This window comes from Pyrgilauda ruficollis, unplaced genomic scaffold (genome assembly GCF_017590135.1).
Source record: "Pyrgilauda ruficollis isolate IOZ18807 unplaced genomic scaffold, ASM1759013v1 scaffold52, whole genome shotgun sequence".
NCBI lineage: Eukaryota > Metazoa > Chordata > Aves > Passeriformes > Passeridae > Pyrgilauda > Pyrgilauda ruficollis.
Window position 1 is genome coordinate 1,548,770 of NW_024526822.1, and position 20,653 is coordinate 1,569,422.

At 50.5% G+C, this 20,653-nt stretch overlaps 1 protein-coding gene across 1 annotated transcript; it reads right to left on the bottom strand.

Annotated features, from left to right (window-relative positions):
- Positions 1 to 2,465: 2,465 nt before the first annotated feature.
- On the bottom strand, positions 2,466 to 20,574 carry DCPS (decapping enzyme, scavenger). The gene is made up of 6 exons (XM_041480495.1): positions 20,350 to 20,574; positions 18,689 to 18,857; positions 10,491 to 10,636; positions 7,756 to 7,869; positions 3,721 to 3,831; positions 2,466 to 2,911 (listed from the first exon to the last, which is right to left on the bottom strand). The coding sequence occupies exons 1-6, from the start codon at positions 20,572 to 20,574 to the stop codon at positions 2,645 to 2,647; spliced, it is 1,032 nt and encodes a 343-aa protein (XP_041336429.1). The 3' UTR covers positions 2,466 to 2,644.
- Positions 20,575 to 20,653: the final 79 nt, after the last annotated feature.

Here is a 20,653-nt window from a genome sequence, read left to right on the forward strand (position 1 = left end):
CCAGGATCAGGGATGGCTCAGACCTCTGTGCCAAGAGGTCATGGTGCTGTGGCTCAAGCATCACCAAGGTTTGGAGAAGCAATGGTGATCCCATACCAAGTGTTGGACACCAGCTGTGTCCATCCCACAGGGATTTCAGGACATCTGCTCCATGGAGCAGTCACAAGGTACCTGTGTTGCTTTGGGTGGACCCAAAAACCAGCCACAAGCTTCCTGTGGCCACCAAGCCTCAGCAGACAACAGGGGTTTAAAGCCCACCAGAAAATGGGAATATATTTGCTGCCATAGCAGAGTGCCAGGAGCTGGGTTGTTAGTCACTGTGAATGACTACACCCTGCCCTAATATTTAATTTACAAAGAATAAACTGCCACTTGGATTAATTCAGCATGATGAGCGCTGAGTAATTTGGAGAAGAAAAGAGGAGGGGAAAAATTGCTGGCTGTTTGAGAAGTGAATTTGTAACGAGCTCTGCCATCACCCTTCGGAACTCACCCCGACAGAAGGGTTTGGGGAACCAGTGCAGGACAGGACTGGTGTCCTGCCCCACCAGGGCACGGGCAGAGGCTGTGCCATCCATCACACCACAGCCAAAATGCTCCCAAAAGGGTGACAAGGCCAAAGCAGGATCAGTTCAGAAAAGAGGAAGGGAATGCTCTCAGCAGCATCTGCTCCAGAGGGACAAGAATGTGGCGATTCATGCCCAGCACAAGCCGGCTTTGTCCTGGATCACCTCAGGCTCACCCTTCCTCAAGCCACAGCCTGGGAATGCCATCTGGCTTTGCAGTTCCAGCCCCAGGACCACAGTTAATCCTTTGAAGGCTGCAGATCCATCAGAGTGCTTCCCCCTGACCCCTTCTTTTGGGACAGGCAGAGGCAGCCTCCATGCACCCCCTGCTCTCCAGTGCAGTCTCCCAGGAAAACGATTCAGCCAGCAGGAGCCAGGCAGATGGTCTGTGGAAGATGTGCTGCTTGATTGTCTGTCACAGCCCTCTGAGAGTCTATTTTCAAGACTGAGGGTGTTTTTTCAATACCTGAGGACCAGGGAGCCTTCCTTAGAAACACGATGGGCCTGTGTGTTGTTTAACCATCTCCATTCCTGGGCTGGCCTGGGGGGAGATATAAAGCTGGAATTTTATGGCAAAACAAAGGAGACCAAGCTCCCCCTTGGCAGAGAAAATGCTTTGGTGTGGGAAAAAATTATCCCTGTCCCTTAGCAATTTAAAACCTAGGGAAGGGGAGAGCCATTGGGACAGGCAACCCTGCTGACCATGTCCAAATCCTAAAGCTCCCCAAATCAACTGGCCTGCTCTGCTCTGCTCAGGAGATGGGTAGAGCTGAAGCAAGAGGGAAAGGGTCCAGCAACAGATCACCGCAGCTTTCTTACTACGGATTGCACTTCTAGACTCCAAAAATAATTTGGAGGAATAGAAAAATTCCTCTAAGATCACCAACCCAAACTGTTCACCCAAGAAAAGGAGAATTTCTGCAGAGAAATAAGGGAAGGTGGCTGCATCCAGCTGCTCTGCCTCTCCCTGCTGCTAAAAGGCATCAGGGAGCTGCCTGACCTCAATACTTATAAATGGGATGAGCTGAGCAGAGCCCCAGGGCAGCTCCAATGATGGCACTTTGCTCCAGCCAGCTCCGGGCTCTGCTCTGGCACAGCCAGCAGCCTGGAAGAAATAAATCACATCTGGGTTTTCCACCATCAGCAAAAAAAAACTCTCTTAGAGCTCAGGGTGTGGGAAGGAGCAAAGAACTGGGGTAGCAGCAAGATGATTCCTGCAATTACATCCCCGGTTACCAACCAGAAACCAGAGCCCTTTTTGGCACCAAGCACTCATGAAGTTTTCAGAGGTTGGTGCTCAGTGGAGAAGCTGCCAGGGAACCAATGGCTGGGTGGCCAAGGAAGCTCCCTGCATACAGAGACTGGGTCTTTCACCACAATGGATCACTGAATCCAACTCCTGGCACTCTCCCTCAGCAGAAGGAAGAGCACTATTATTTATTTCTGTTCTGGGGGGCTTTAACCCATAATCCTTGCAAACCCTTAAGCAGCCTCTGTCAGAAAGGGCTGCCCCAGCACACAAGGCTGTTTCAGACACAGATGACTAAGGAGCAGCAGAGGGGTGATGGCTCTCAGGCTGGGGATCAGGCAGCACACAGCCAGACAGGAAGGGTGAGGACTCGGGTTAGTCACTGGAGTTCTTTGGAGCAAGGCACCCCTCCCTGCTCAAGGAAAGCACAATCTCACTCCCAGGGGTAAATCTGTAGAAAAGAAACACATGAAGCTTTCTGAGGATAGCAGGGTTTTTTGGACCTGTCCACCTACCTGTTCCCTATTTGGGCTGACATCTGGGGACAGGTGGAAAAGATGGATACACAAAGCCACTCCCACCCAAAGCCCTCTGCTCACTGCATCCCACAGGCGCCCAGTCTGAAGTAAAATCCAGCACACTCAAAGGGGTTTATTCAATCAGTGTTTTAATGGACTTGAACAGACAACACGGTTTCCATAGCAAAGGATCATCAGCCCCACCTTGTACAAAAACAGTTTAAAAACATAAAAGGAACACAACCTTAAAAAAAAAGCCCAAAAATTGGAATTTATTTTAAAAAAAATTATACAAAAGCACCTCTGCCTCCTCACACTTTTCCTGCCTCTTGGAACTTCTTAAACAGGGGTTCATCAGCCCGCAGGGGGAAGGTCAGAGCCCGTTTCTGGTAGTACATGGAGTCTATGGCCAGGTTGTCGATGACATCAGCCAGGAGATGGGCTCTCTCCACGGAGCTGCCCGGTGCATCATAGCCCAGGGCAGTGAAATGCACGTGCAGGTGGTGGTAGGAGGGCTGGTAGTGCAGGTAGATCCGCAGCTGGGAGCCGGGCACACCAAAGCGCTTCACTATGGCCTCCTGCAGAGGGGAAACAGAGATCAGCACTGGCAAAACCTTGGATGGATGGGGAAGAGCATCTCTGGATGGCAGGAATGGTGTAGAGAAAGGTGAAAGGGAGTTCAGTTCCCTTCCAGCAAGGGAAAGGGGGAAGTTTGGAAGGACAGAACTCTTCCCCATCCTCCATTTCAGCCTCCAAGGGGACAGAGTGAGGCCTCTGGCTGCCCCACTTTTATCTCTCCACGATGGGATGTGCTATCCACCCCTATCATTTTCCCTTTCACCCTTATCACTCCAACTCATTGGAGAAGTAACAGGGATCCGTTACCAGCCAGTGTAATTAAAGCTATGAACAGCAACAGCAAACTCCGGCACACCGGCTCTGCTCGCTGCAATCCCCTGACTAATCTCTTAATTAATCTCCCACCTTTCCTAGTGCAATTACTTTCCAAACTCTTAACTCAGTGAAAGAAAGAGAAGCTACTGCACATCTATCTCCCAAACACACCCTGTGGAAAAACACATCAGCCACTGAGAACAGGCAAGGGATTGGGGCAGGGCTGTTAATATGAAGAGCTCACTGCTAACGGGAAGTTTAGAGCATGCCTACAGCACCTGGATGTGGCATGATCTGGAGAAGGTGCTGATGGAGAGCAGGAGCTAGGCTGTCCAGGCAGAGAGGGCAACACAGCCCTGCTTCATGACTCACTATCTCCTGAGGAGCAGTCCCCAGGCAGATGCTGTGCCAGGAAACCCAGGGAGTGCCTTTGCAGAGGCAGCCAAAGCTCTCCCTGGCCAGGACAGCAGCATGGGACCAGCCTCACACTCACCTTCCCTTCCTGCAGGACGTTCCTCAGCAGTGGGAGGTGCTCAGCTGTGAGGTCCCTCAGAGATTTGATCTCCCGGCGGTGCACGAGGGCGATCAGGTACAGGTCATCCAGCTGCAGAGACACAGGGTGGCCATGCAGGGGACACAGAAAGAGCACATGGAGGAAGCACTGCTTTGGGCCTGACACACCAATCACAGCTTCCCAGGCCGTTCTAGAGGGATCCTGGTGCCATACAGGGATATTTGTCCTGCACAGGGATACTCATGCCATACAGAGACATTTGTACCACGCAGGGATATTTGTGTTACACAGGTCTGTTTGTGCTACACAAGGTTATTTGTGCTGCACAGGGATACTTGTGTTACACAGGAATATTTGTGCCACACAGGGATTCTTGAGTCATACAGGGATATTTGTGTTACACAGGGATATTTGTGTTATAAAGGGATTCTTGTGCTATACAGGGATACTTGTCCTCAACAACCACATGGGGCTGAATCTCCCAGTATGGGATGAGCTCACCCACAATCCCACTACACCTCAAAGCATCATTTCTGGTGAAACTGGGTTTTGTCCAGAAATGACCAGAACAACCTCATCCCAACCCATAAACAGTGGGATCACAAATACTTTCTCAGCTTTAGAGGCAGGTGGAGTGATCAGCCCTCTCGTATCCCTCTGTGAGCACTGCGCTCGCTGCTGCCCTTCCACCTTCCTAAGCCCCTCAAAAATGTTTTCTGTGTATGACTGGAGGCTAGAGACCACGTGCAGGCACCCACCAGACATGTGGGGTCACTAAGTCCCTGCCAGCACCCCCATGCACAGCCCACACAGTTTCTCAGTGCCAGCTGATATGCAGCACCCTCAGGTGAACATTCACAGTGAACCACTGTGAAGACCCAAGAGCCTACTATGGAGAAAACAACAGTGATGCTCTGGAGAGATGCACCTTAGGCTCCAGGCATTCCTCCAGCTCAGGGTGAACAAAGAAGCTTCCCCCATGGTACTCTCCAGCACTCTGTTAATTTGGCCCAGTTCTCTCCTCCCCATTGGCCCGTTAGCCTTGCTACCCCTTTTACCCTTATATGCTCATGTTCTAGAGAGCTCTCCCTTCCCCATCACCCCACTGGTTTGTGTAACCCTGCCCATCCACCCTGGCATTCCCTCTTGGTCCCTTTCCTGTGTATCACCCCTGAGCCCTCAGATCACTGGATCCCTGAGGCTCTCCTGTGCCCCCTCTTTCCCTGTATTTATACCCTGGACCCCTTCAGCATGTTGGAACTCCCTGCCTGGACCCTCCCGTGCCTTCCCAGCTGAGCTGCTGTGTGTGTGAGAGAGTGTGAGAGAGTGTGAGAGAGTGTGAGAGAGTGTGAGAGAGTGTGAGAGAGTGTGAGAGAGTGTGAGAGAGTGTGAGTGAGAGTGAGAGAGAGTGAGTGAGTGAGTGATGGTACTGTCATGGCTCCTGCCTACTGATCTCAGGGAAGGTTGTGTCCACCACCACCACCACCACCACGGACTGCAACAAACCAGCGTGGCTAAAACTGAAACGGAACACTTCCCCAGTGATAAGCTCTCTACTTTTCCACTGCGCAAAGAGCTGGCCACTTTTGAATCGCATCAGTTCTATAAATAACAATTCTCAAGACCTAATTGGTCACAGTACAAACCCAGGGCAGTTAAAATATGTCCCTTGAGGAGCTCTCAAACAAAGCTTTGGCATCCCCTGAAGCACTCAGCGCATTCAATGTTTAACGTGATGCAAAGTTGTGGATCATTACACTTTAACAAAAATAAAAATCCCAGTCTCCTCCAGCTCAGTTAGTGGCTTTATAATATAAACACTGGAAAGTAAAGGGGTTGGATATTTGAGATCCAGCAGATCTCTTCAGGGCTGTGAGAAACCCAATGCAGCTCTTTAGAAACAGATGCTGGTCTCAGAGGTGCTCTCAGGACCCTTCACAAAGCTCTTGAAGCAGGGAGCTGTTCCTGCACCCAGCCAGCACAGCCATGCTCAGCGCTCCATTTGATTCCCATGCAAAGCTCCAGAAAAAGACAGTGTATCAGCTTGTGCTCTTTGGCTCCAGGCTGGCTGGTGAGAAGAAAAGCAAACAGCTCTTCTCCTTAGAACAACATCTGCATGTTGCTGTTTGAAACAAATAAGCCTGTTGCTAAAAAGGCCTGGAATGATGTCATGCCAGGCATCGCTTCAGGCAACGCCTCAGGGCTCCTGCAGATTTGAAACCAACTCAAAAGTTGTGAAAGAAAAAAAAAAAACAGACAAAAAACAAAAAAGCCCAAAAAACCAATTCAAACCATTATCAAGGTTGGGGAGCAGCACCCAGAAGGCTGAGGGCAGCAGATTTCACAGTGCTAAAGGGAATTTTCCCCCCCATCCAGTAATCTGAAATAACTGCAGGTGAATTCATAGGATCTGTGGGCCAGGGACTAAAGGAGTGAGGCCACACTGCTAAAAGGACTTCTGAGGGAGAGTCCTGCTGGGAGCTGCATCTCACCTGATTTCATTCAGCAGCCTTGCCTGTCAGGTGGGATGTGGCAGAAGGAACCGGTGTTCCCTGGCCGCCCCGGGGCTGTCAGGATCAGCTCTGGCTCTGTGCCACCCACAGCCAAGAAGAAATTCCTTGGCTCAAAGGCAACCTGGATGCTGTCTGCCTGCCTGGGAAGGAGATCAGCAGTGCAAAGGGCCCCAGATAGCTCCAGGGATGAGTGGGATGCAGACAGCAGCCCAGCAGCTGTGGAGAAGTCCAGAAGATCCTGTTCAGCACTCCAAGAGGCAACAGGAATACGGGAAAACCTCCCCTAAGGACAAACCCTACCACTGAGGCACTCCCTGACCATGCCAGCTGGGAGATATGAATGCAGCAGGTCTCTGGAGAAACCCAAAGCACAAATTTTTAGCCCAATTCTAATGTGAGTGCAAAGCTTGGTTGCAGCACACAAGAATATCCACCAAGGCTTTGCTCACAGCCAGGAAAGGGACAACATGCTGCATGTTTAGGATCTGTAAATATTGCTCCACTGGCAGGGCACTGAGCAGGGCACATCCTACAAGCTGGACATGCGTCCCCTGTACTGCAAAATCTCATCAGGAAGAAGGGTGTGTCTCTGGTGACCAAGTGGAAATTCAAGCTTAGTTATCCCATCAGCACTTGACAGGGGATTTTTGGAGTAAGTGATGTGCAAGGAATTCACAGGGAACAGACACTGCCCTGCAGGGACTCCCTGAGACAGCTCAGCTCTGCACCACAAGCAGCTGCTCCCTGCACAGACACACAGGATGGAGCTGCCCACCAGCAGCCTTCTGTTCCCATTTTTTTGAGTTTTAATTTCCATTTCTAAAGTCTTATTCATACAGCAACTCTCCCCACATGCCCCCTGCAGAAGTATATGAGGATCAGAAACACAATGGGAACTTTTTTTGATGCCACCAACTTCAAGGGAGGGGTATGTGTATGCAGTTTCACCTCCCCAAATTTAAAGCACAAAAGGGAGCCAGAATCCAAGAAATAATTCTCAGTTTAGGATTACAGCCTGGTCTTAGAAATCACTTTCACCAAGTGGCCACTTCCACAAGGGGTAAAGCAGCTGCTCATCAACCAAGAACCATCTGTTTAACACTGTGGAGGACAGTTAATTGCAGCAACCAAAGGGCAACACAGCTGCTTGGTTTGCACCTCAAGTCAAGGTTTGCAAAAAAAAAAAAAAAAAAGCCCAAAAAACCAGACAAGTTCAGCAGAACAAATACACAGGGTTTTGGTTTGAGCACATCCTGACAACATTTGGGCTTATATGGACAAGTGAAAGTGAATCTAACAAATACATCTCAGCAGCAGAGAGAACAGCCTGGGTCTGCAGCATCCCTAATCAGCCTGTGCTAAAAGGCCCTGGCAATGTCATCACTAACAACAGTGTGCACAGAAACCTACTCAGACTCTCTCAGGGTGCTCTTAGTAGTCTGAAAGTGGACATTTCCTCTGGATTACCTTCAGACAGGCAGCATTAGAGGAGCAAACCAACCTGGTTTTGGTTCCACTTTAAATCTGGAACCAGAACAAAGCCATTGGAAGGATCTGGGTTTTCATGGACAATTCGATCAGCCTCAGCTTTCTTCTCCAGGATATTATACACCCACTGAAAGAGAAATATGTGATTTATAAATCAGCAGAGAATTAAACAACAGCACCTCAGGCACATTTAGCCCTAGCTCATGGATTACTGAACATTCTCTGCAACTAGAATATATAAAAAAACCCCGCCAATTTTACTTTAAATGACCAAATAATTTGTAATTAATAGCCATAAAACACCTAATCAACCAATACACTCCAGAGTATTATAAAAAACCCCGCCAATTTTATTTTAAATGACCAAATAATTTGTAATTCATTAGCCATAAAACACCTAATCAACCAATACACTCCAGAGTATTATGAGCACTTCATAAAAAGCAGTGGAACCCAGCTCTTATGGGACTCAGCACACACCTCCTGCAGCACCATGGGGCAGTTTACATCTTTTTTACCCCCCAAGCTGCAGCAAAATCTTTACAATCAGGTCTGGGAAGGGAACTTGGCTGATTTTGTTCTCTATTCAAAGAGGAAGGAGCAGAGTTGGATGTGGCTCTGGCTGCTGGCAGCTCTCTGTAGGGATATGAAAGGCCTGTGTTTTTTTGGGCAATGCATGTCTCTTGGCTCCCTGGCTGATTAGAAAACAGCTCACCACTCTTCTTCTTCCATACTTAAGGTTCCAGCCTCCAGCCTGCCTGTAATCCCTGCTCTGGTTATCCCCCCGTGCTCCTCCTGCAAGGCAAAGCACCATTCAGAGAAGAGTAATGGAAATGGAAGATACCAGGGATAAGTGACAGAGTAAGACCAAAGAAAAGCATCTTTGCTCTCCCTGGCTCCCAGCCTCAGCTCCAGCATCCTTCTTTACACCGTCTTTACTCCAAAATGCATGTTATGCTCTAGCTTAAGCCTAGCTTAAGTACTGGACTGGCAAGAGACTCCTCAGCCAGGTCCCTGGAAGGTGGTAACACAAGGCAGCAGGAAATTGCTAAAGCTTGGAAGCTGAAGATGTTTGGAAACATCATTTTCCTCACCAAATACAGGTCTGAAATATTCTGGCTGCCCCAGGTGGGTAAGGAAGGTGCAGCCAGGTTCACAAATACACCAAATGAGCTGGGCTGGCAGTGCTGTGCACACCAGACACTTTGGGGGAAATCCATCAAGAGTTTCATTAATCTAATAAACACTCAGGATTGCTGTGAACTGACCTGAATACATCTGGAGGGAAAAAACTACTTCTCATCCCTTGATCTGGGATTTTGGGCTTAAATTGCTATCTTTTCTCCTTAGCATCATCTTAGAGATTAGGTTCTTTAAGTGATTCTCAAAAACACGACACAAGCTCACTCTGTTCCATAACCCTGGGAGGGAAGTTCAGAGGGAAGCTCAGCAGAAAATGGACATTTGCTTTTTGGGGTTTTTAAGCCTGCTCTGATCCCAAGTGCCAAGCTATCAGTGCCCTAAATAAGTTCACTGATGAGATGAGCTGAATTTTAAACCCAAGGCTGCCTCGTGATGGGCAGGTCCTTGGCTGGCTGCTCCTGCTGCTCCCAGCACAAGCCTAGCAAGCAGAACACATGTCCAGGGACTGGCACCACAATAAAACCATTATCCTGAAAGCATCCACACTTTGTATCTTCCAGCAGGAAACACAGATGCCTCTGTAGTCCCCTGGTATTTGTCACCCCTCACATTTCCCCTTCCACTTGGCAAAACCGGTTGGATAAAGACAAGGAACAGCATTATTAAATCCCAGAGGTCAAGGACTGACCATGATTTCTCAGCAGATGCTCCTGATGGTCACCAGGAACATGTTTCCATGTACTGAAACCAGCTGACAAGCATTTGGGGCAAGAGGCAGAGTGAGAGCTCAAGCAATTCCTAAAGGCAGCTGCTACACCAGGAAACATAAGAAATTTGGGAGCAAAAGCACAGAGAAAATATTTCATGAAGGCTGTGGCCTGGAAGAAACACACACTTGCCTTTCTCCAGCTAATAAATGCTGCAGTTTAAGGCAGCAGGAAAGATGGGGGAAGGCAGGGGGAGCATCCAAGACTCCTGGTTAGTTTTGGGGAGTTATTTTTAATGGAGAGCTTCAGCAGCCCCAGGATTTGGTTTATTCCCCCTTCTGCAAAGGCTGGCATGAACTGATCCCTACAGACTTGTATTCCTTTGATCTCTAAAGGAGAAAGACAGGGAGATGAACAGTCAAAAAGGATAAAGCCAAGGAAAAAGCTGAGGCTGCCTGGGGCAAGTAGCACACTAAAAGTAACAGTTTCACCACATGGAATATGGACTGAGGGGATGAATGGCAGAAGGAGTGAGTTGTGATGCAGAACATTCTGTGCCTTTCCATTTCCACAACAACCCAGAGACTCCTAAGAAGCCCAGTGAGTAACGCCCATGAAGCCAACCTTGGAAAGGAGAAAAGTTTCTCCAGAAACCTTGGGAAAGGCAACTTGAAGTCCAGCTCCAAGGCAAACATTTTTCTGCAAAAATGGAAAAGGATGTCCCAGCCAACCAAATAAGAGGGGACAGCACCACAGAGCTGACTACACAACCAACAGGGAGATGGGGCAGAACACTCCCAGCTCTCCAGTCTGGGCTTCAGAGAAGCCTTCTGACAGCAGTTTTGAGAGAGGAAACCAAAGACATCTGTGTCTGCAGGAGAGGGCGTGGTACCCGTACCTGGATGCTGAAGCTCTGGGACTGGATGAAGGGCAGGGTTATGTTCTTGTAATCCTCCCAGGTTTCACGGATGAGGTGCACTTCCTGACGGAGATATTTCTGGATGTGTTTCTCCGTGGCAGGGTACACCACTGTGGCTTTGATCTCTAGGAACAAACACGTTGACTGAGTTACCAACCACGCTGCTTCCTTCAGTCCCCAACAAATCTGTTTTCCCTTCCAAAAAAAGCCACATTAAGACATTTTGAAGAGAGGGTGAGGGAGAATGGACACGGAAAGCAAACAAGTGCTTTAACCTCCTGCACTGCTGCTGCTTTTCTGAAGGAAGAAAAAGCCAAGGGCACAGCCAGGGCCTGTCTTTCCAGTTCAGGTGGAGGAGTTCGCTGTCTGAGTTTTTCCACACTTGCTCTTTCACGCCTATTAGCAACATTGGGGCAGAGGTGGGGCTCCCAGGGCAGTGTTTATGTGCAGTCAACAACCAGGACAGAAACACCACCCTGGGGACAGAGACACATCTTCTTCATACTTAAATTCAAAGCTCACAGGACGCACCCAGCAACTTCATCCAGCCACAAAACCAGATGAACTCCAAGGAGTAGCTTCTTCCCAGAGCTCAGTCAGAGTGCTTGGCCTCGAGCCCCAAGTACAGGAGGCAAAGAAGTCAAGGGCACAGGAACAGATCCAGAGCAAGCAACGTGAGCTGATAGGTCAACACAGCCCAGGATGAACCAAGGGAAGAGGGCTGAGTGACCCTCTGCCCACAAAAAGCATTTCAGTATTTACCCTGGCAAAAAGAAAACATCTTCTGTTTGCCTCAAGATTGGAACTTGGCTGTGTAATTTCTGTGGCATTAAACAGGATGCAAGTGCTCACCTTGTCAACCTGGCAGCTGTGATGCCAGCAGCAGCACATCCTACTCACAGGGCCAAAACACACAGAAAACATCCGTCTTTGGCCAAGATTGGATGCGTGATATGGAGCCTGCCACAGCTCCAAGGGCACAGGAGTGTCTCTGCCTTCCCAGCTGATACAGAGCTGCTATAAACTTCAGTGCACAAAGGAGAAAAGCCCATGAGCCTGACCAATCCCCAGGCAGACCAGACTGAGGCAAGTGACTGGGGCACTGTGAACACTGCAGTCTATGCCCAGGGTCTGCCACAGACAACCACGGGCTGCACACACAGCCGGGCACCAAAGCTGTGCTTCATGCCTTAAGTCCGTATACGGGCTAGCTAGACACTGAACATAAACACCTATTTGTTCCCAGAGCCAGGATTTAGGATGGTTTGAGTATTTTTTAGTTTTCTGCTTTCTGTTTTTTTAAGGTCAGCGCTACACAATCTGAGAGACTCTGCCTTTTCATTCCATGCCAAACCCAGCTTAATGAAATCCACAGGAAAATGCTGGTAACATGAAATATGAAAATGCAAACCACAAGGGCAGTCTGGTCTGATTCCCACCATACACATGTTCAAACAAGGTTGTTTTCCAGGACTCAATTAGCGCTTCTAGCAGGATGATGTAATACCAAAGACAAAAAGACAAGGCTGTAGCTCTCTTCACTTAAAAAGATCAGCAAAGCACTAGGGAGAAAACAAAAAAGGCAAAACATAAAATACCACAGCCAGCCTCAGGCTGAAACCTTCACAATTTGATTTTATACCCCCAAAATAGAGCAAGAACTGCAGCAAAAGCCCCTCAGTGCTGGGTGGTGATAACCACAGTGCGTGGGGGTGCAGGGGACCCATAATGGCTTCCCTGGCACCTCCCCAACTTGGGGGTGGCTGCTCATGGTGCAGAGAGAGCTCAGGGTGCTTTAAATGAGAGATCATAGGACTCCTTAATGTGCAGCTGCAGCTGAGCAGATGTTTGCAAGAGAAGGCAGGGGAAAGGCTGTGGTTCACTCATGATTATTTCCCTTCTAAAGGTCTCATCAACCCCAAAATGCCCCAGCGATGCTAATTAGCATCAATCACTGCAGCCAGAGAGGCTGTTTGATACCTGCTCAGAGCCTGACAGTCCTGAGGAGCTGCACACAGGATGCCAAGTCACAGCTGAGCCCAGACTCGGCTGCAGGAAACATCCACAGCGAGACCAGGCTCGCCCCAAAATCTTTCCAGTGCTGGCACACGGCCACGCTCCGGTTTCCAAGTCTGCTCCTGGCAGGCTCCACGTGCACCGGAGCAGCACGTAGGCTGTGGGGCACCCAAAACCTGCCCCGGCCTGGAAATGGGGGTAGGGAACCGCTGGACACGTGATGTGGGTTTCTAAGCTGGCTGAAGCATCAGGGATTGTCTCTGCTCACATCTGAGTCACATCAGCCAGCCTGTTCCTGAACGCCGGCCCGGGGCCACCACACAGCATCTGTGGTTTATTCTGGAAGGCAGAGCTGACCATCAACTAACTGGAGGTTATAAAAAGTCAGGAGGTTTAATTGAAGGAACCTGGATGAGCAGGAGGCAGAGAACAACTGCCCAGGCTGGTCACTCTATGACAGGCACTTGAAAGGAATCACCACAGTGCTGGGAAACTGCCCAGGAGAAAAGGAGGCTCAATTGACCAGGAACACACTTCTCCCCTCTCCTGCTAAAAACAAGAGAGGAAAACACAACCCAAGACAAAAGGAAAATCAGAACACCGTTTGGGAAACTTAAAGGAAAAAAGGTTGGAGGCAACTGCTGTCAGGAGAGGGTGAAATATGAGCAGAGAGAGCTCGTGCAGGTAAGAAAGGGCACACTGAGCTCACTAAGGATGCCTCACCCCTTCTCATGCCCCAGGCTCTGCCAAAATCCCCCTCCAGCTCAGCACATCGGTGAGGAGAGGCCCCACACTCTCTTCTCCCTCCCCACTGCAGCATTAACACCTACTGCCAGCCTGTTTTAGACAGATGTAAGCCTGCCAGGGAGCCAGGAGAAGCACACAGGGCAGGCACAACCTATTTCTCCTTTTGGGCAGGGGTGCTTTTTCCTCTCTTTGCTAGCAGGAAGAGGAGCTTTCATTTATAAGCTCCCTAATCAACCTCACCATCAGGTGCAGGAAGGTGCCGAGGCTGAAAACAACAGGCAAGTCAACATTTGAGCTCTTGCAGGGTTTTTTTTTTTTTTCCTCTTTCCTGCTGCACCCAGCTCTGATCTGTCTTCTCACGATCAGGTGGAAAGACAGCATCTTGGATGCAGCCCTAACTAAATATAAAATGCCCTAAGTAAATATGTAACACACAACCTCCCCTTCTGCATGAACAGTCTCTATTTGGTTTTACTGTCACAACTGCAGAGGGGTCACTGGATTCCAACCCAGCCCCAGCCAGGTGTGCCCATGGCTTTGTCCCAAACAGCTGGGGCACTCTTAAGTGAATGAATTAAAGCTGCAAAGGATAAAGCCTGCAAGAGCTCACAGTTTGCAAGGCCAGCACATGCCAGGGCAAGACAAGCATGCTGCCAGGGACCCAGCTAAGGCTGCCTGGCCCTTGGGGCTCGTGCCAGGACTTGCAGGGCTCAGTGGACTTTAGCTGCAACAGGCACTGCCAAGAGGAAAGCTGCAGTTTACCACCCCTGCAAAACACAGAGTAAAGTACAATGACACCTCCCACCATCCTCCAAACCACCCCACATGTTCCCACAGCTTCAGGCTCGAGCTTTTTGTTTTAAGTGTAAATATAAGAAGTTTCCTTGGCTGGGCAAACCCCAGAGGCAGCCAAAGCATGGAGACGCAGGGAGAAGAACCAGCCTTCCCATTGCAGCTCCTGCAAGTTTCTCCAGCTCCTCACTGCCTGAAACCAGACTCTTTTGGGATGTGGATTACTTCCTGCATGACTGAAAATTTTCCTTCCACACTCTCCCATTTCTCCCACAATTTCTCCACCCCGTGTTGGAGAAATGGAGACAAGAGCTTCTCGCGTTGTGCTTGTTTTAAGATGTTTTTATCTTAAGATAAAAAAATAAGAAGCTTAGGCCTGCAGCCAAGGAGCAAAGACTCCTTAGAGGACTGATAAGAGCCCTTAAATCACACCAGCACAGCTTTGGAGAAACACAGTCCCACAGCAGCCAGGCACGAAGAGGCTGCTTTTTGCCACTAACATCAAGCTCTCCTTGGCAAATGGGTGTGAGGAATTAGATGTTATCAGGCAACATGCATATTGAACCATCTGGCTTTTACAATCCAGCCTTGGTAGTCAGATAATGCTTCCCTTTCTGTGAAATCAACCCTTGCTCTCCCTGCAGGGGAAAGCCAAGGCTGGGGGTTCCTCTCACATCTAGGCTTAAGCTGCCTCTTAAATCAAGGCAACATCCAGAAAGTGGCCCTAAAATAAGATGCACTGCCTGCCTTTGGTAGCAGCACAGTCGTATCAGCTGTGATACACTACTCCCCACAAATTCACAAAGTCCCCTTTCCTCACTCCACAGGATTGGGCTGCCCTTCAGACAAACTCTGACCATTACTGGCTTGTCTGCAAATGTTATTTCCCATTTTAGCCTTGACACATGCAGTAAAATCAATGAGATGAGCAAGACTCATCTGGTGCTGCCTTCACACCAATGTGCTCCCAGACCTAAAAATCTCATCAGAGTGAAATTCATCTTCCCCGAGTGAAATGTCTCTTCCGAGGTCAGAGGGGAGTCATTTGCTCAAGTAACATGCTTTGGCCTCCCTTTCCCTGTGTCACCATACAAACAAGTCATCATTGCATGGGGTCTGTGCTGGTTTGACTGCACAGAGGGAGCAGCACCCAACTCTCTTCACAGAATCACCAGGTTGGAAGAAACTTTCAAGACCATCGAGTCCAACCCAGCCCCACCACCTCAACTAAACCCTGGCACCCAGTGCCACATCCAGGCTTTGTTAAACACATCCAGGGATGGTGACTGCACCACCTCCCTGGGCAGCCATTCCAGAACTTTATCACTCTTCTGTAAAAAACTTTTTCCTGATATCCAATCTCTATTTCCCCTGGCACAGCTTAAAGCTGTGTGCTCTGGTTCTGTCAGTGCTGCCTGGAGAAAAAGACCAACCTCACCTGACTTACAACCTCCTTTCAGGAAGGAAAAGAGGCCTATCTCTCTTTCAGAGAGTGATAAGGTCACTCCTTTTCTCCAGGTGAGCACCCCCAGCTCCCTCAGTCATTCCTCCCAGGGTTTGTGTTCCCAGCCCCTCACCAGCCTCATTGCCCTTCTCTGGACATGCTCCAGGACCCTCCACATCCTTCCCAAACTGAGGGGCCAGAACTGGACACAGCACTCGAGGTGAGGCCTCATCACTGCCAAGTACACGGGAAGGATGACCTCCCTGGTCCTGCTGGCCAACACGGAGGTGGGGAAAGAGTGAAGGAAGTCTACACTTGCAGCTGAATGAAGAGCCCCAGGTACCTGGGAGCACAGAGGCAGCATTGAGAAACATGCTCTGGAGGCAGCTCCTCATGGCATCAGCACGAGTCACTCACAGTCACCACTTCCTCTGTCTCGAGGTCTATCTTACCTCAGAAGCAAGAGGCTGAGTGTGGCAGGGTTCAGCTGCCCAGGGTGCTGTGAAATCCCCCAGGTAAATTCCTTCATCACACAACACAGGACTGTTCCAAGAAACTGCTTAATGCCAGTCTGACCTTTTCTACAAAATATTTTACTGTATCTTGTACCCCAGTGTAAACTTGCAAGGACCAGGAGATAAAACCCTGTAACTCTAACCCTGCAACTAAGGAGCCAACAGACCCTGTGCAAGGACTCCCTGGGTCTCCACATTATCACTGGACATCCCAGGTCAGTCAAACCCTGACTGCAGCCTTACAGGCAATTCGTCCTGTTTAGGTTTTTAAGCCACATTCCTCATATCAGCTACATCCTTGGGCTGACTCAGCTCCAAAGGGTAATTTCCTTCCCCTCCTGACACACAGGGCTGTTTGCCCATTGCCAGCTGCTCACCAGCAGCTCATGCAATGTGCCCACCAAACAGCTATTTGCTGCTAATTGCTTCAACGAAGAAGACTCCTTGCTCTCCATTCTGACTCAGGGAGCCTGGACAGCAGCTCCAGGGTCTACAGCCCCCTCCTGATCTCCTGCCTGGGGCTGCTCAGCATCCAGAACGACTTGAGGGGTGCCAAGGAGAAGGGTGGGAAGCAAAGATGCTCCACTGGATAATATTACAAATATTGCAAAAAATTACCTTTTAAAGACAGATATAAAAGTCATTAAAAAGATAAAGCCCAGCAGAAGAAAGCCAGAGGCTTCTTCCCCATTCAAACATGCAGGAGGGGTTTTGCACCTGGCACAAGCCTTAAACAAAATAAGCAATTCTGTTATCAGAGCAATGTGGTGTTAGTTACACAGCACTGCAGCCAAGTGCTGTGAGGAAGGCAAAGCAGGGCTGAGCTGGAGGCAGCCCAGGGGATTTCAGTCTTGCAATGCCACCTCGTGGGAATCACTGCAACTCCTGCAGGGCTGGAATACAGCAGGCACCCAAGTAGGAGCTTTCCCAGCTAAGAAAGAGGAGCTTTAAGGACTTCCAACAACACCCGTGGTGTTATGGTCTTTTCCTCAGACTGAAACTCACAATTTGTAACAAAAAAATCTTTAATTTTGAGTCCTTCACAGGAGAAAGGAGTTTTGCACAATTCAAGCTGACAAATCCAGACAGTGCTCCCTCCTACACTGTGGGAACAGAGCTAAAACAAGAGCATTTTTGGAAAGGCACATCAAACATCCTGAAAATTTAACTTGGCCCTGTAACAACATATTACTTAAGGGACTCAGATTAGTTTTGACTATTAAACCTGTTTGGCTGTTATTGTGTTCATGAAAGCATTGACGTGGAATTTATCACTGCACTTCTGGAATTTAAATATATACCAGCATTCACATGGAATTAATTGTGGAAGGTGATTCAGCTCCACTCAGGTGAGACCCCACCTGCAGGGCTGCCTCCAGCTCTGGGGTCCTCAGCACAGGAAGAACATGGAGCCACTGGAGCAAGTCCAGAGGAGGCCATGGAGATGCTCTGATTGGAACAGCTCTGCTCTGGAGACAGGCTGGGAAGAGCTGGAGCTGTTCAGCCTGGGGAGGAAAAGGCTCTGGGCAGAGCTCAGAGCCCCTGCCAGTGCCTAAACAGGTTCCAGGAGAGATGGAGAGGGACTTGGGACAAGGGCCTGGAGGGACAGGACACAGGGAATGGCTCCACTGCCAGAGGACAGGGATGGATGGGATATTGGGAATTAGGAATTATTCCCTGTGAGGGTGGGCAGGCCCTGGCACAGGGTGCCCAGAGCAGCTGCAGCTGCCCCTGGATCCCTGGCAGTGCCCAAGGCCAGGCTGGGTGGGGCTGGGAGCAACCTGGGACAGTGGAAGGTGTCCCTGCCATGGCAGAGGGTTGGAACAGGATAAGCTTTAAGGTCCCTTCCAACCCAAAACAGTCTGGGATTCTGTGATTAAAATGAAGTGCCCAAAGACCAGCCTAGCTTTCCAGTGGCAACTGGAAAGCACCACCACTGCAGCATACCTTCCCACTGGGACCAGAATCCCCTCCACAGGATGAGAGCCTTCCACTGCAGCTCTCCAACCTGCCCATCAGTCCTTGTCATACTTGGTTATCAGCAGTTTTGTAACACAGAGATGTGTGAAATCTTCAGGGGGATGGGGCTCATCTGCCCCAGCACTTGAGGTTGTCAGCACTTAAATCCTCCCCCCCCCAAATACAAACTGCCTGTCCTTACCAGGTGACAAAAAAGCCCATGAGATGCCACCATGGGATGAAAAGCAGCTGCATGTGCCCTGCAGACTGTTTCAGGAGAAACATTCTGGAAGGAGACAACTCCTTCTCACCCAAGTAAGAGCTCTGAGAGCACTGACAATCACCCACAAAGAGCCCTCACACCCCTGAGCCTTTCTGCACCTTCATGTATAAGGTCATCAAGTGATGGCCATTCAGTGCCTCATCAGCTGAGCCCCCTGCCATGGGATGGGAAAAAGGGGATGAAAGAGGGCAGCATTCAAAGCCTCAGATGAGACATTGCCTTCAGCATGGCAACAGCCCACTGACCTCCCCACCTGGGCCAGGTGTGCTGCTGTCACCAAACCACAGCTGGGGTGGCAGAGCCAGGTCCAGCAGTGCCACCTGCCCACCTCACTGCATCCTCTCCTCTGGAATGGGCAGGAACCATATCCTGGCATCCCAGCAGCCCCCCAGGATCCCTGGGCAGGGCTGAGGGCACTCACCACTCAGCTCCGGGGGAGGGCTCAGGTAGAAGGTGCAGTAAATGTCATTCTGCATCTGCAGCTCTGTGTGCATGGGCTTCTTCAGGAGGTCTGGGATCTTCTCCTCCTGGAAAGGAGTCTTTTCCAAGATGACTACAGCATCTGTGCCCTCTCCAGAGAGGCCAGTCCTCTGGAATACAAATGGATAAGGTCATCAGCAACACAGATCCAGCAGTGGGTGGACAGTCTGAGGTCAGGGATCATGGCAGACACCTCACAGTCCCCCAGCAGGCCAGACACTCATCCAAAAACAAACAGCACATTTGGTCGGAAGCACAGCAGGAATTTGCTCCCCACCAGGGAGCACAGGTGGTTTTTGGGAGAGCAGGGGATGTGGGCAATGACTCAGGCCATCTGCACCTCCCCGGATGCTCCCAGGTTTCCTGCTGACCCACAACACCAATTTCATCTCTGATGCTTCCCAGGAAGAGGGCAAAGGCAGGCGTGGGGATTTGCATCACAGTCAGGGAGCAAGTTCTGGGGCAGGGGGCACTTACTACTGCCCTGCTCCAAGGAACCACAGCTCCCGATCCAGTGGCCTCAGCGTGCTGGTTTTGAGGGGTGCTGGGTGTGGAACATCCCCCAGCCTCACTGCTGTCTGAACAAGACTCAGGTGAGGCCTCACCACATCACCTGGGGCTCCCAGCTCTGTCAGCCTGAGAAGGAAGACGTGTGCTAATGCCTTTACAAACAATTTGATAGGTGTTAATGTCTTTGAAATGGGTCTTAATGTCTCTATTGACTTTGGGCAGTTTGGCTCCTGAATCAGACACGGGTCTGCACTAGCCTGAACTTCTGAACTTTGGGGGAAAATGACAAGCTTAAGGGGGGATGTGGGGTAGGCGGTTCGGGAAGGCTGTATCTCCCCAGTAACTCAGCCAACGGGGAAAGGAAGAGAGCAACATGTGGCCGGGAGTTAGGATAAAAGGGAGGCTGCCTTCCAAAACCCCGAGAGAAAAAAAATCCTGCGGGCATGTGGCCCAGTGGACTCTCTCACGGCATTCGAATAAAGCTGAAGGACTCCTCTATCTCGTTTTAAATATAAACCTCTGGCGTTTGTGGATTTTCCTGACACGCTCACAGGGCAGAGCAGGTCTGTGCCCAGTTCAGTTACAGCAGCAACCGACCCCAGACCAAAGAAGCAGCCTGGAACCTCCCCATCCTCATCTCCTGCTTGGCTGCACATCTTCAGGAGACAGAGGCCGAGGCAGCTGCATGGTTCCCTCACCATGCACAATCCCAAGAATTACTGCACATTTTCCCGTAATGGCTGTACTATTTAGTCCCAGAATCAGCACGCTGCTGGCAATCCAGTGCCACTTTACCTACTAAGCACGAACAACGTGCTGGAATCCAAAAGCACCAGATCATACCAACAAGAAAGAGGATTGCAATAACGTCTCCAGCAGCTTCCACGGCCGCCAGCTCCGCCTGGTTCGGGCAGCGCCGGGCTGGAAAAGCGAAGCGAGCCGGGCCGGGCCGGGCCGACCGGGGGCGCCCGGGGGCTCGCGGCACGCGCTGCCGGGGGCGGGGCCTGCCCGAGCGCGCCGCCGGGGGCGGGGCCGTGCCCTCAGCGGGGAAAATGGCGGCGGGCGCGAGCGCCCCCCCCCACTCTCCGGTACCTCCGCGTGCAGGAACACGATCTTGTCCCTCGCCGACTCCCGCAGGACGCGCCGCACCCGCAGGTCCGACAGCGTGAAGGCGGCGGCGGCTCCGCCTTCAGTGGCAGCCCCGCCATTTTTCTCCTCTTCCTCCTCCCGCTTCCTCTTCGGCTGTGGGCCCTCCGCCATAGCTCGCGCCCGCCCCCGCACTGCGCACGCGCGGCGCCTCGGGGAGCGCTGAGACATCGCGCCCCCTGGTGGCTCGGAGGTCGCGCACCCCCGCTGCTCCTTCTCCCACAAATGCCCGAACCGGGGATTGAGACAA

Excerpts from the sequence above, each read along its gene's own strand:
- DCPS (XM_041480495.1), bottom strand. The coding sequence starts at position 20,574 with ATGTCTCAGCGCTCCCCGAGGCGCCGCGCGTGCGCAGTGCGGGGGCGG. Across the intron at positions 18,858-20,349 it reads TCGTGTTCCTGCACGCGGAG|AGGACTGGCCTCTCTGGAGA; the intron begins GTACCGGAGAGT and ends TTTGTATTCCAG. Across the intron at positions 7,870-10,490 it reads CCCAGAGCTTCAGCATCCAG|TGGGTGTATAATATCCTGGA; the intron begins GTACGGGTACCA and ends TTTCTCTTTCAG.